At 37.2% G+C, this 14,576-nt stretch overlaps 1 protein-coding gene across 2 annotated transcripts in view; it reads right to left on the reverse strand.

The window, feature by feature from the left end:
* The window catches only part of LOC308662669 (transducin-like enhancer protein 4), a 183,298-nt gene that overhangs the window by 10,386 nt on the left and 158,336 nt on the right, over positions 1 to 14,576 (reverse strand). For both annotated transcript variants that reach the window (XM_081318751.1, XM_081318750.1), the window contains exons 9-14: positions 9,872 to 9,991; positions 8,669 to 8,722; positions 8,101 to 8,253; positions 5,684 to 5,816; positions 2,710 to 2,903; positions 1,220 to 1,296 (exon numbers count right to left, since the gene is read on the reverse strand). In XM_081318751.1, coding sequence (XP_081174877.1) covers positions 1,220 to 1,296; positions 2,710 to 2,903; positions 5,684 to 5,816; positions 8,101 to 8,253; positions 8,669 to 8,722; positions 9,872 to 9,991 — 731 coding nt within the window. The remainder of the gene's footprint in view (positions 1 to 1,219; positions 1,297 to 2,709; positions 2,904 to 5,683; positions 5,817 to 8,100; positions 8,254 to 8,668; positions 8,723 to 9,871; positions 9,992 to 14,576) is intronic.

Consider the following 14,576-nt stretch of genomic DNA (forward strand, 5'->3'; position numbering starts at 1 on the left):
ATAGTTAACAGATCTAGCATGCACATGGAAATCTAATTTAGGATACTGAAGATAGTTCACAAATATCTTCCTTGAAACAAAAACCTCTTTCCTTCTTTGCAGAAAAAACAAGTAAACTCAATTAAAATATGTCAAAGAAATGGTACTTAATGCTGTGTAGAAGTTAGGGATTAAAACTTCTATTAATTCCAACCATTGCTCATACTGGCTGGAGATAATATCAACTGCAATCCAAAACAGCTGGAGGGTTTTACATTGCCTGTTCTTTATTTTCAGATAAATAAAACTATCATATAGTGTGCTTAGTGATTGAAAATGTAATCATATTATAGAAAATATCTGAAAGGACTTAAGCTACAAAGGCAAGAATTTGAAGAGATTAAACTATTCACCCATGGCTGCCAAACTTCTACTTATAAAGGATCTAAGTGCAAAGTTACTAAATGAACATGGTAATTCTAATATTTCATGAATGGTATCATTCAGGACAGGTCAACTAAATATATTTCCTATATATAGATCTTTTCTATATATGGTCACCCCACACCCATTATATAACAGTCTTACTAGACTTTATTTAAGTTACTGCTTGCTTTCACAGGAAGAGTTCAAATAATTATACTGGATTTGTTGTGTACTCTTCTCTTGCTGAGAAGTAAAGTAGGTGAAAACTACATTATTTCTATAATTGTTTCTCCCAACAGCCAGGCTAGTTATGGTAGGTCAGCTTTTTTTAGTCAATTTCCTCAGGGATCCATTTGTACACTATGATATCATATATATATATTTTTCAGTATTTCCAATCAAACAAAACACTTCAGTGTTCTTTTGTGCAATGTTGTTTATGGAATCCAGTGAGTCTGCATTTCCTTGTGGGGCTTCTTTTGTGCACAAAGGAATTATTTTTAAAACACAGGGGTGAAACACTAAAGACATGCACACCACAGAGCCTTTTGTAATTTGTCTTTCTGTGCCAAGCAGAGTTACCTTAGTCCAGCATGCCCCATTGCAGAAACATAACCCCTTCCCTATGCCCTCTTTTATCCACAGCATCCGATACCCTTGGCATATAGTCACCTACAGGAAAAACTGCCAAATAGGCTTTTAAGATTAAAAGGAGGATTAACCACCCTCTGCCACACATGGAATTCAGTATTGAGAGGAAGCAAAAGAAACAAAAGCTTAATAATATGATTGAGTTAGTGTGTTTAACACTCACGGTTTTCCTCCTGGGATGCCTGTCAGATTCGGAGGAATGCCTGGGACTCGCATATGATGATGTGGATCAAAACCAACCTGGAGTTTTCCCACAAACAGAATAAAGAAAGTTTTAAGCATTAATGGGAAATGCTGGAACCCTGCTTTTCAGTCTTACATCAAACGTTACTATGGAGAACCTTCTACAAAGATTAAAAACTATATTGGGCTGTGCCAAGGTCCACAATTCAACATCCTGTTTCTAAAACTAGCCACTCATTTGCTTCAAAGAGACTTTCCACCTCATCAAATAATATTCAGAGACATAGTGCCTCTGAAGATAGCGGCAAGGAAAACCTTTAAAGCATCAATTATCAGTAAAACCATAAACAGAAGTAGGAGTCAACTCTGGAGAGATGAACTGAAATTAAAAATTCTATCAGTTTGATAGATGCCTGAGAAAGGAAAAATGGAACCTGGGAAATGTGATGCACAAAGTGAGCCTCTATGGGAAGTGTCACAAGTGGGAGGAAGATCCTGTGTCACCAGCCAGCTAGGAAGGTTGCAAATGAGAATCTCATGACTGTGGGATGTTTCAACCCTTGTAATGCCAAGTACACAAATGCCAAGTACACAAATTTTGATGACATGACCACAAAGATATTGCAATGGTCATAAATGAAAGGTCCCGTCATACGTCACTATTTTCAGTGCTGTTGTAACTTTGAACAGTTGCTAAATGAATGACTGTAATCTGAGGACTAACTTATTCAAAACTTTCATAATCTGGACAGAGAATTGCAATGTCCAGCTTTTCCCCCTCTTAATCAGTCCCTAGGTAAGCACAAAAATACCTCATGAAATCATAACAGCCATAGCACTTACTGTAGACTTATATACTGCTTCACAGTGCTTTACTGCCCTCTCTAAGCGGTTTACAGAGTCAGCATATAATATATTGCCAGCAAAGAAATCTAGACAAATATTTCTGAATTGCAGTCATTGAAATTAAGTCATTATAATGTCCAGAGTCATTAAGTCATTATAATGGCCAGCAGAGAAATCTAGACAAAGACTTCTGGATTGCCCTCATTGAAATTAAGTCATTATAATGTCCAGAGTCATTAAGTCATTATAATGGCCAGCAGAGAAATCTAGACAAAGACTTCTGGATTGCCCTCATTGAAATTAAGTCATTATAATGTCCAGTCATTAAGTCATTATAATGGCCAGCAGAGAAATCAAGACAAAGACTTCTGGATTGCCCTCATTGAAATTAAGTCGTTATAATGTCCAGAGTGCTCTACTGGTATAAATTGCCTCTAACACAAAAATTACAGTCAGCAACCATTATCTTAAATATTGCCAAGTAAGTTCCATTCCCCAAGGAAAACTTCAGATTCAGGATAACAGTGATGTCTGATTCATATCTTATAAGCCACCACCTTGTTGGAAATAAGCTCCTCCCAGCATAATCACCTTTTACTGGGAAATAACATGCAAGAAACCTACCACTGGAGATCTTCCATAGGCGGCTGCAGCAGCAGCGGCGGCGGCGGCTGCGCTCATCTGAGGAGAGATGTTATGCAAACCCGCATATGCGGCTCCAGGACTGGTTAGTTCACCGTTCATTCCAGCATGGGGTACTATTCCAAACGGGGTAGGATAAGGGCATGGGACTGCCATGGGGGTCCTCAATCCTGAAGCTACAAAAGGTAAGAAATGGGAGAAAAGGAAAGGATGTTTACAAATTATATCATAAGAAAATGCTGGACTGAGGAAAGGGAAATCCAGGTGGGTAAGAAAAGGAAAACAAGCAAGGATTTTGCACTGGGTTACCTCAGTTTTTAAAGGTAAAGGTAAAGGTTCCCCCGCACATGCGTGCTAGTCGTTTCCGACTCTAGGGGCCTGTGCTCATCTCCGTTTCAAAGCCAAAGAGCCAGCGCTTGTCCAAGGACGTCTCCGTGGTCATGTGACCAGCATGACTAGATGCCAAAGGCGCACGGAACGCTGTTACCTTCCCACCGTCGTGGTCCCTATTTTTCTACTTGCATTTTTACGTGCTTCCGAACTGCTAGGTTGGCATAAGCTGGGACGAATAATAGGCGCTCACTCTGCTACGCAGCACTCGGGATTCGACCCGCCAAACTGCCGACCTTCTGATCGACAAGCTCAGCGTCCTAACCCACTGAGCCACCGCGTCCCTCAGTTTTTAGAGGGCTATAATTCCTTTGCAAATTTACTCAAAGAGTAAGTTCTCCATGATTAAAGAGGTCCCAAATGAAATTGAAGGAATTGGACCTAGGGTCACTGGAACTGGAAGAAGCTATTTAAGTTCAGTACAGGAATCCAAATTCAAATCCAAGAAACTTCCTGACAGTTAGAACAATTAACCAGTGGAACAACCTGCCTCCAGAAGCGGTGAAAGCTCCAACACTGGAAGTTTTTAAGAAGAGACTGGACAGCCATTTGTGTGAAATGTTATAGGGTTTCTTGCCTGAGCAGAAGGTTGGACTAGATGACCTCCAAGGTCCCTTCCAACTTTATTATTATTATTATTATTATTATTATTATTATTATTATTATTATTATTATTATTATTATTATTATTATTATTATTATTATTATTATTATTATTATTTTAAGAAATCCCTGCCTGCTGGCTATCCAGTCTTCTACATATGCAGAAGAATGAGGTACACCACCTCCCTAGACAACGGTTTCCCCTACTGAATTGCTTTTTCTGTTAAAAAGTATTACTTTACATTAAACTGATACCTGTCTTCTTGTAACTAAAAACTATAATTTCATCATCAATCAGACTTGGTGTATTTAATGTAAAATTCTTTTAGGAATCAAAAGAATGCCAATATATTCCTGCTCGGTGTTTTCGAAACCGAACATCCTCATTTGCTCACTTTCTCTTTAAGTGACTTAATTTCCAGGCTTTTGATCCTTTTTGTTTCTCTCCTTTAAACTTTGTTTGAACCTTTTTTTTTAATTTATGCTGAGGTGTCCCAAGTCCCTATCAATCCTTTCACCCACTGCTGAGTGGGACACATTTTCTGGGACAAAAGAAAAAAAAAGAGCCGTTTTTCATTATCTGTTAGTATTTTAAATTGACGAGTTGGCACACTGAATCTTTTCTCTTTTTTTTTAATTCTCAAAATAAATGGACTCCTCCCTTTCCTTTTTTCAAACATTTATTTTGTAATTATCAACAACCTACACTAATCTCAACACTCATTCTCAGTACTCCTTCTGACAGCTTTATTCTCTGTGGGGTACCTGGTACTTTCTTGGGGGTACAGTTTGTTTTGTTTTATTTTCAGATAGCACACGCGAAAATAATACAGCTAGACTGACTTGTATTGATTCCCTTGGATTTAAACATATAGATCCCTTTTCAAGGACTTTCACCCATCCTGAACGTTTCCTATCAGCTTTCTTCCCTGACATCATGAATATTGCTAATGATATTGGAGTTTATCCTTCCAGATTGCAGGCAGAAACTTCTGTTTGAATGCTGTTAAAAACGTCATAAACAAAAGATTTTTTTTTCTTATGTTGACTCAAACGTGCTTTTTTTTCCAAAAGGCCATTGAGGTGTTTTTATTACTATTATTATTATTTGAGGAGGAGGAAGAAGAAGAAGACGCTTCGCTTCTTATCCAAGAAGCTTCATCAAATGTGTAAGAAGTGAAATGACTTCTTCTTCCTCAAATAAAAAACAGTCTAGTTGCATTTTTTTTGGGGGGGGGAAGAGCACCTTTGAGACAACTATGACCTGCTTGACTGACAATTTCTAAAGACATTTATTTATTTTATTTTATTTATTTGATTTGATTTGTATACCGCCCTTCTCCCGAAGGACTCAGGGCGGTGAACAGGGACATAAATACCAAAATACCCAAAATACAGAAATTAAAAACAAATTAAACCCTAGTGCCCAAATGCAGAAAATAAATTACATTAAAAGAATAATTAAAACAAAACCCATCAGACCAGGCCGGCTTGTTCAAACAAATAGGTTTTTAGGTCGCGTCGGAAGGAGCATTCCCTATGTTGAGCATAAATAACAAGTATTTTCAGGCCTTATCTTTCTCTTATAATGCAGAGTAGAACCATCTAGAAAGATTAATCTTGGTTTTGCACAGGTTTGTAAGGAATGTCTCTAGGTGTATTTCACTGGTCTCCAACCTGATTCCCACCAGATGTATTGGATTACAGCTCACATAATCTCCAATCATAATGGTAGTTAGTTATACTGATTACAGATTACAGAAGCTGTAGATCAGCCCATTTGGACAATGTCAGACCAGAAAAACAAGATGAGAGTTGCCCAAGATGAGGTAGCAAATCTAAGGGAGATATAAGATCTGACCATAGATCTACATTCAATACTCTACAGCTGTGTGCATGCAGCAAGCAGCAGATACTTGACAAATAAATCTAACCTTTCCCCTCTCCAATTACATTTACTAACCTAATGGATCGACTCCTGGTGGCTTTCCAGGAACAGGCCTTAATCCAGGTGTAGAATTACTTCCGGGTGTTGGAGCATCAGTACGTGGAGTTGGGGTATTAGATTTAGACACAGGGGTGGTGGATTTCTCATTCTGATATGGAGAGAAGCAGATTTTATGCACAAATCATAGAGAATGCAACTTGCACGAGTTCATTTTATTGAGATCTACATTGGTGTCCTTCTTAGTAGGCATTAAGACAAAGAGCACAGGTATGGGGTAGCATTTCTTTGGCTATTGTAATGAATATCAAACCATTACATTATTTTAATCAAAGAATTTTGATATTTCATATATTTCTTTGCCGCTCCTCATCTAGAACATGCCAAGTTCAAGGCTGCCTCTAATAAAGAACAGAACTAATGAACCATATTTCTTTTAACAAGATGCAGAATATTAAATTATCCAATAGTAGTCCAGCCTGCAGCTGGGTGTGCTAATAACAGAGTTCAAGCAAATTGCATGATAGAAGCTGAGACAGTATTGAGAAATAGCAGTGGTTGTTTGTATCTAAATCTGCAAAATATTAATGGCACATTATGCTCATGAGAATTCACCATATTTACTACAACATGTAATATGAAATGACTAATATTCAGATGTCAGCTTTTTCTAAATACTCAGAATGTGAAAATCCCTTTACCTAATTTATAAACTAGAACATGGTACTATAACCACACAGCATAACCAAACAAGCAATACCTTTAAACATCCTGTATTAGATTACCTCAGTTCTTTAGATTGCCACAATTCCTTTGCATATTTGCTTTGCAGATTATGCATATTTACCTAAAGCCTATCTAAAACTGAATAAAATGAAACATAGAATCACAGAATTGGAAGACACCCTTTAAGCTCCATGTAGCAATTAAATGAAGGCATCCCTGCTGGATGGATATCCAACCTCTGCTTGAATTGTGCAGCAGAAAGAAGTTAACAATCTTCCTAATTACATACTATGCTTATACTCAACTGTTTTTATTATGAGAATTTTTCCTTACATTAAATAGGAATCCATCTTCTATATTTTTGAATTTGTAAGAAAAAATAGTGTAACTTTAGAAAAAGTTAAGGATCTTAGCGATTTGCCTAAGTCTATCCTATTAATTTCCTGAAATTGTAACAGTGTTGTTTATCTCCTGGTCGAGACCACCTATTAACTCCTTTTTTAGAGGATGTCAGGGGGATTACTGGCGACTGCCTGGACAGGTCCCTGCAGTTTTCTTGGCAAGGTTTTTTGGAAGTAGTTTGCCATTGCTTACTTCCAAGGGCTGAGAAAGAGTGGCTGGCCCAGTCACCCAAACTGGCTTTGTGCCTAATGCAGGATTAGACTTACATTCTTCTTATTTCTAACCTGGTATCTTAACTTCTACACCAAACCAGCTCTCTTCTGTTATTAACTCATTATTCAAGGAAAATATTATTGGGTAAAGTTTAAAAATGCTGGATTATCAAAAGTCATTTATCAGAGATTATTTGAAGTAAATCACAGATGACAACAGCAAGACATTTCTGCATAATTAGAGAAAAACATGGATATATCCATTGTGTAAGTAAGAGTTAAACGTGACTTGGAGATGTTCCATTAATAATTAAGTATATTACAACTTCAAAATAAAAGTTTGAATGCTACCTGAAATTTGTGTTTGACCCTCCTTTGAGTGTGTAACAATTTTGTAATGTTAAAAGATTTTAAAAACTGCCACTAAATTGCACCTCTCAATCTTAAATAATCATGTGAAAATCTCAGGTGAAGAGACTAGTTATGAAGAAATTCTGGCAGATCAAGATCCTAGAAAAACAACTAGTGTCTCTCATACAAATTCATATACACACACAAAATATCAGTCAAAGAAGCCAGTACTGCTCTGGGTTTCCAAACAGCCTTTCTCTGAATTGTGACTTGTTGTGCAAGAAAAGGAATGCTATTGTAAATGACACATTATTTCTTAGGTAGAATATGACTGTAGCTGAATATAGCCAAGTAACACAAATAAAGCCAAGAACCAGATCACAACGAAGCAGGAAGCTAAAATTACTGTAAATTGTCATACCAAAATAAAATAAAATAAAATAAGGTTCAAAGAACCCCTGCGTACTCTTATTTATTCACAGAATAGCAAGCTTCCTGACAGAAAAAAAATACAATAAAAGATAAAATACATGATTTTCAGACCTGGCTAGCTGAATAAATACTTTCTATCACTCTGAAAGATCCTGAGGTGCAAAATATATATTTTTTGGTAGAAATATATTGAACTTAGTGTTATATTATGATGTACTACTGGGACACATCTCATTATCTTTCACCTCAAGTTAGATACCCAATGGTGCACACACAGTTATGAAGATGAATGTGGATTGTACAGTCACTTACAAGGCTAAGTTCTTTGGATTTGGAAGAAGGAGTGCTACTTGAAGATGCTATTGAGGCTGGGCTAATTGGTGCATCTTTCTTGAGTAGACGAGCCTTGTCCAAGCCATTCTCCCTTGGAGAATGTGCTGGGCTGCCTCGTGGAGATGACGGATCCTAAAAAAAGAACTGTAATGATTATCAAAGTCTCCTATTTGGTCCAGTGAATAACATATGGCTCCTTTGTGACTGCATCCCGTAGTGAAGTTCATGAATGGTATAATATATTCCCTTGCTTGCATAAATCATTATTCACAAAGAAAACATGTTTCCATATCAAGATATGGATTAATGATACCTTTTTATCACAGCAAAGCAAAGCTATTTTTATTTTTTAATTTATTATATTGATTCACCCCCCATCTCAACACCAGGCGACTCTGGATGGCTTATAAAGTTAAAAGCAGTAGGATCTGCTGTTAAGTCTATCAGCCACCTGCAGCGTAGCACTCCCCCATTTTCTAAGCATGCTCAATGTTACCTGAGGTATACATGCAATAAATTATGTCTCCCAAAGCAAAATTGCACATACCTCATTGGATACATCAACCACCAAGTTATCATCACTTTTTTCACCATCACTATCCTGCATTGAAGAAGAAAACAGTCAAGCACCCAAAACACTTACTTGTTAAAGCTACACTTTTCATTTAAATATGAAGAGCTCTGGAAATGCAGTGCAAAATGGGTAACAATATCAGTTAGTACTTTTTAAAACTCATTTAATCCATATAGCTGTCCTTCGGCTGTAATACAACAAGCCACGGTTAATTTTTTAAATATGTGGCTAGTAAATAATTGCTTCTGGAGTTATACAGACTAGAGGATGAATCAAAATTTGGGCGAGCTTATAAAAAAGGAGCTTGGGAAAACCAACCTCATCAGATTGCTCATCAGGAATGTTAAGCTTGCAATAAGTATCCCTCCCTTTCTAATTTAGCATTGTTATGTTTCTGGAAGTTTCAATCGGATGTTGCAAATGCAGCATCTGAACAGGAATCAGCCAGGGCTTACATTATAACAAAAGATTTACTTGTTTGGCAGACATTAAGGTGTTGGTATTGGCTAAACACTTTAAGAACTGATTATCTGAGAGATCACCTCTCTCACTGCTAACTTCTCTGAATGTTGATATTTGCAGAAAGACCCTTCTGGATAGAAAAAGCTTGTCTATCTGGTCTGTGGGAGAGGATTTTCTACTGCATCACTCCTAGGTTATAGAAGATTTTCTTGAGAAATGTATTTGACATTTAAAAAACATATAAAAATTAACCCCAGCATTTAGAAGATCACTAAATACACATGTATTTTACTATTCTATTAATTATGGGTTACATCTAGTATTATGTTTTTGTAATTTTGTTAAATTAACTGCTCGCTTAAACAGAAAGGCAGAATATAAATTGAACGTGTATAAAAGAAAGGCAACAGCTTTAGGAAAGTTTGCACATTTGTCAAAGAGAGTACTGGGAGACGATGCCGTTTCCATTTTGGCATGTTTTTCAACATGGAAGGCATCTGTGTTGAGGAGCAAAGCCAATCTTTTTATATTTACTTTTTCCTGACCTTTCAGGAAAGTAGAGCTGAGAAGGGTTCTTGGAGAGAAAATGCAGGACCCCCCTTTGAGCCTGTGCAGATCAGCCAAAAACTTTTTGGGGGTGAAATTGGTGCACCCTTATCGGCAGTACAAAATAATAATAAGGAAAAATATGTACGTCTACATGGTTTCACTCACATAACGAGCTGCTATCTCTTTTTCTTCTGTCTTCTGTTTTTTACTTTCAGAAGAGTAATCTGTTGAGTTTCTGTGCTTCTCAGAGGCTCTAAAACTTGCTGATGGAGATACAGAAGAGCTCTGAAATGAGAGGGAAGAGAGAGGACATCCCGATGAGAGGACAAAAGCTATGCCAGCATAGCTACGTCTTTCTGAAATAAGCAGATATAAATGATTTCTCCATGAGCTGCTCCTGGATCAGCACAGCGGCAACCAAAACGCTAGCCTATCACTTCAGAATCAGGTTGCAGTTACAAAGAGAACTGTCTGGCTTTTATGGAAAGGAACAGGCTGGTGTGCTTGCAGTACCTGAAAAGTAGACCTGCAACACAACATGGCTAAGTGGAACCATTTCTTGTGAACAGATCTCTGAAAGGAAACATCTCCAGGCTATCTTTTCAATAAGCTAGCAAGACTGGTTCCCCAGAGGATACAATTCCTAATAGGCACCATAACTTTCTGATGTCAATGGAAAAAACTGTGCTAGTTACTTTTCAAGTAGCTACTTTTCAGTTTGTCACATGAAAGATAAAGCTGGGGTACCTCTGCCTCAGCAGATCCATGTGCTGGTGCAGGGTTGTGGGGGTTTTTTGTGTGTGTTTCAGGCTTCAATACCAAATCTGGGAGAAAACAGTATTTCCTCTGATGTTTGAATGCTGCACAAACGTTAGTGCCACAATACCATCCCACGCCCAACCCCCCCCCAATACTCTATAATCCCTACACACAGAGAGAAACACAACACTCACAGGCAAAAACTATTACCAAACTATATCATAATAATAGCATACTATCACTGGTATATTATATGCAAAATACAGGACAGGTATGAAGGAGATAAAGAAATAATTGGGACTTTTAATTGTTAAAAAAGGATCGCTCCTACTATGATTTGGATTCCTGGAAAACAAATAATCAGAGATTCATTGGGTTGCAAAACACCATTTCAGATCCTTCACTTAGTGGAATGGAATCAAAATTAAAGCATCCCTGACAGGTGACTATCGTATCTTTTCCATGACCTTCTAGTGAAGGAGTGCACCTTTCCTCATTAAACAAATTGAGTTTCATGTTCCTTCTTCTATCATCATCAACAACAACATCACAGTTGGAAGGGACCTTGGAGGTCATCTAGTCCAACTCCCTGATCAGGCAGGAAACCCTATACCATTTCAGACAAATGGCTGTCCAGTCTCTTCTTAAAAACTTCCAGTGTTGGAGCATTCACAACTTCTGGAGGCAGGTTGTTCCACTGGTTAGTTGTTCTAACTGTCAGGAAGTTTCTACTTAGTTCTAGGTTGCTTCTCTCCTTGATTACTTTCCATCCATTGCTTCTTGTCCTGCCTTCGGGTGCTTTGGAGAATAGCTTGGCTCCCTCCTCTTTGTGGCAACCTCTGAGACATTGGGACACTGCTATCATGTCACCCCTCACCCTTCTCTTCATTAAACTACACATACCCAATTCCAGCAACCATTCTTTATATGTTTTAGCCTCCAGACCCCTAATCATCTTTGTTGCTCTTCTCTGTACTCTTTCTAGAGTCTCAACATCTTTTTAATATTGTGGTGACCAAAATTGGATGCAGTACTCCAAGTGTGGCCTTATCAAGGTGTTATAAAGTGGTATTAACACTTCATGTAATCTTGATTCTATCCCTCTGTTAATGCAGCCTAGCACTGTGTTGGCTTTTTTGGCAGCTGCAGCACACTGCTGGCTCATATTGAAGTGATTGTCCACTAGGACTAAGTGATTGTCCACTAAGATCCCTCTCACAGTTACTACTATTGAGCAAGGTGTCACCTATACTATACCTGTGCATTTGTTTTTTTTCTTGCCTAAATGTAGAACTTTACTTTTTTCACCACCAACTTTATTGTATGAAGCTGCACTCTGCGCTTCAAAAAATAGAACAGTATGTGATAGATATCCTCCAATGTAGAAATGCAAAACAATCTGTTTAACTCAGCCAAACTTAACTTTATAACTAATAGTGAACCTTTTATGAATAATTTAAAAGACATACCGTAATTACCATTGATTGATAGAAAAAAATTATGCAGTCAATATTTTTTGCAACCTTTTGTGTACCGAGTCCTTGATTTTATTTCCTTCATGTAAGAATATCATGTCTGTTCAAATTTTGCAACAAAGATATCAAAAACTAAATACTAACAATGAATTATTTTGTACAAAGAAAACATGAGGTGCAGGCAGAAAACGTGAATCTGAATACATATATCCTATGATTCATGTTTTAGCATTAGTTCACAGAAGGGATTTCCAAATAGTCTGGTCCTATGCTGCACCAGTAATATATGTATGTAAATAAAAACACCACAGATTGGACCATAAAAATAATTACATCAGAAACATACAATTTTGGCATACCTCTTAATAAGTATGATTTATATATATTCCATTTTCCATTCCTAGATAATTGCTTTATTTCCCATCCTTGTTATCTCTTAATATTATAAAGAGAAAGTTTGACTAAAGAAGGGATTAATAAAAAGATGTTTTAAGCTTCTTTTATCTATAAGAAAAAAACATTTAGAAGCAAGGCCAGTTCCCTCTATCCTGGTGCTATTAAAATCTGTAGCTTTTTTACACATCTTTATGCAAATTGTCTTATGCATGTCTTAAAAATACCCTTGCTCCATTTATATTCATTGTACAAATGGAGAGAAGACAGATTATAATTTAAATTCAATTCACTATGACTCATCTCTCTCTTTCCCTTTGTAATTGGCTGCAATAAAGGAGAAAACTAATTACTGAATGACAATTAGAATGATGGTTTAAGAGCCAAGAGTAAACTACCACTCTGAATTCAACCCAAGTATTTATTTTCATAAATTTGAAACAACATAGATATATTTTTCTCAATCTAGTTAGCTTCACTGCTAGAAAGAGTGTTGTGATCTCTGATTGTGGTGCTTAATAAAATTATAATTTAGAACACCCTACTAGTGTGATAAAGTAGCTAATTATGATGAGCTGTTTAAAAGATGAGCTGCACACTGAGGCAATCTATGCCGCTCAGTAGCTTAACAATTTGGAACATGTATAGACAAATATGTATTTGCAAGGAGTGCTCTTGTTATGGTACCTGAAGCCTGACCTTGATATCAGAGTATATATAAGCAGAGAGAAGCAATGCTGAGAAAAAGAAAATCATTTTAAAATGAGCATATTAGCTTTCTGATGAGTTCAGAAAGCCAGGCTGGCAGTGTCTAAGAGAAGACTGCATGCATTTGAATTCTGACAGAAGAAGTATGACAATTATATCATTACCATTTTTTGTTTGTTTCTGGGTCTAAGAAATGGCACATAAATAGGTGTGACTGTAGGAGAGCAGTAGAGCTGTGGGGGGGGGAAAGGTGGAGTAAAAAGCATCATCAGTTTAAAGCAGGGGGTCTCCAAATTTGGCAACTTTAGACTTGTAGACTTCAACTCCCAGAATTCCTCAGCCCGCCAAGTCTTAAAGTTCCCATCTTTGGAAACCCCAGGTTTAGAATCCTTGCTTTGCCACAAGAAATCCAAGTCTAGCCCCCTTGCATTCCATTGTTATTTATCTAGCACCAATTTAGCACTGATTGTTAGTTGAGCGGATTCTTATGTATAGGCTTCAATAAATCGTTTATTCTGCAATCTACACAAATGGTTCTGACTCTTTGTGCCTGACATCTACTTGATTTGTCTTTGCAGTGGGTAGAAAGCTATATCGAGAAACCTGAGTGATACTAATTACCGACAGGAAGGAAAGCCACACAAGTTCTGGAATCATGAATTCCACTTGTCAGGCTACAATTTAGTACCAAAATGAAAATACGTTGTTTTGTCCTCTGCTAATTTTAAGCAGAGGACAAAACAATGCTAAACCAATTCTATATTTTATCAGGACAGCCATAAGGATAGGCAATATACTGGTAGTTCTCAACTTACAACAGTTCATTTAGCGACCATTTGAAGTTACAACCACACTGAAAAAAGTGACTTATAACCATTTTTCACACTTATGACCACTGCAGCATCTCCATGGTCACATAATCAAATTTCAGATGCTTGGCAACTGACTCATATTTATGATGCTTGCAGTGTCCCAGGGTCATATGATCTCCTTTTGCGACCTTCTGAAATCAAAGTCAATGGGAAAGCCAGATTCACTTAATAACTGTGTTACTACCTTAACAATTGCAATGATTCACTTAGCAGCTGTTGAAGAAAGGTCGTAAAATGGGGCAAAATTCACTTAACAAATGTCTCACTTAGCAATAGAAATTTTGGGCTCAATGGTGACAGTAGGTCGAGGACTACCTGTAGTGGATGTTGGGTCCCAAAGTCAGATGGAATTCAACATGCTACTGAAGAAGAATTAAGGATCTTTTGGAGTATTGATGAAGCTTATGACATGCTCAAATTAACCCCTTTGCAACATCTAGTTGCAGTTGTGCCCTTTGAGAAATAAAAATCTGAAGCTGCAAAAACAGAAACAGGGCGGGAATGCTGTAAGGTAAGAAGCATGAATATGAGAAAGCCCAATACAGCAGAAGAAGAAATGAATTAATAACATTTTAGGCATCAGCAAATTGAAATGAACTGGAACTGGACACTTTCAGTTAGAAGATTATTTTTGTGTAACAATTATCCCAGGATTTTCCTCTG

Source organism: Vipera berus (genome assembly GCF_964194415.1).
Source record: "Vipera berus genome assembly, chromosome: 2".
NCBI classification, from domain to species: domain Eukaryota; kingdom Metazoa; phylum Chordata; class Lepidosauria; order Squamata; family Viperidae; genus Vipera; species Vipera berus.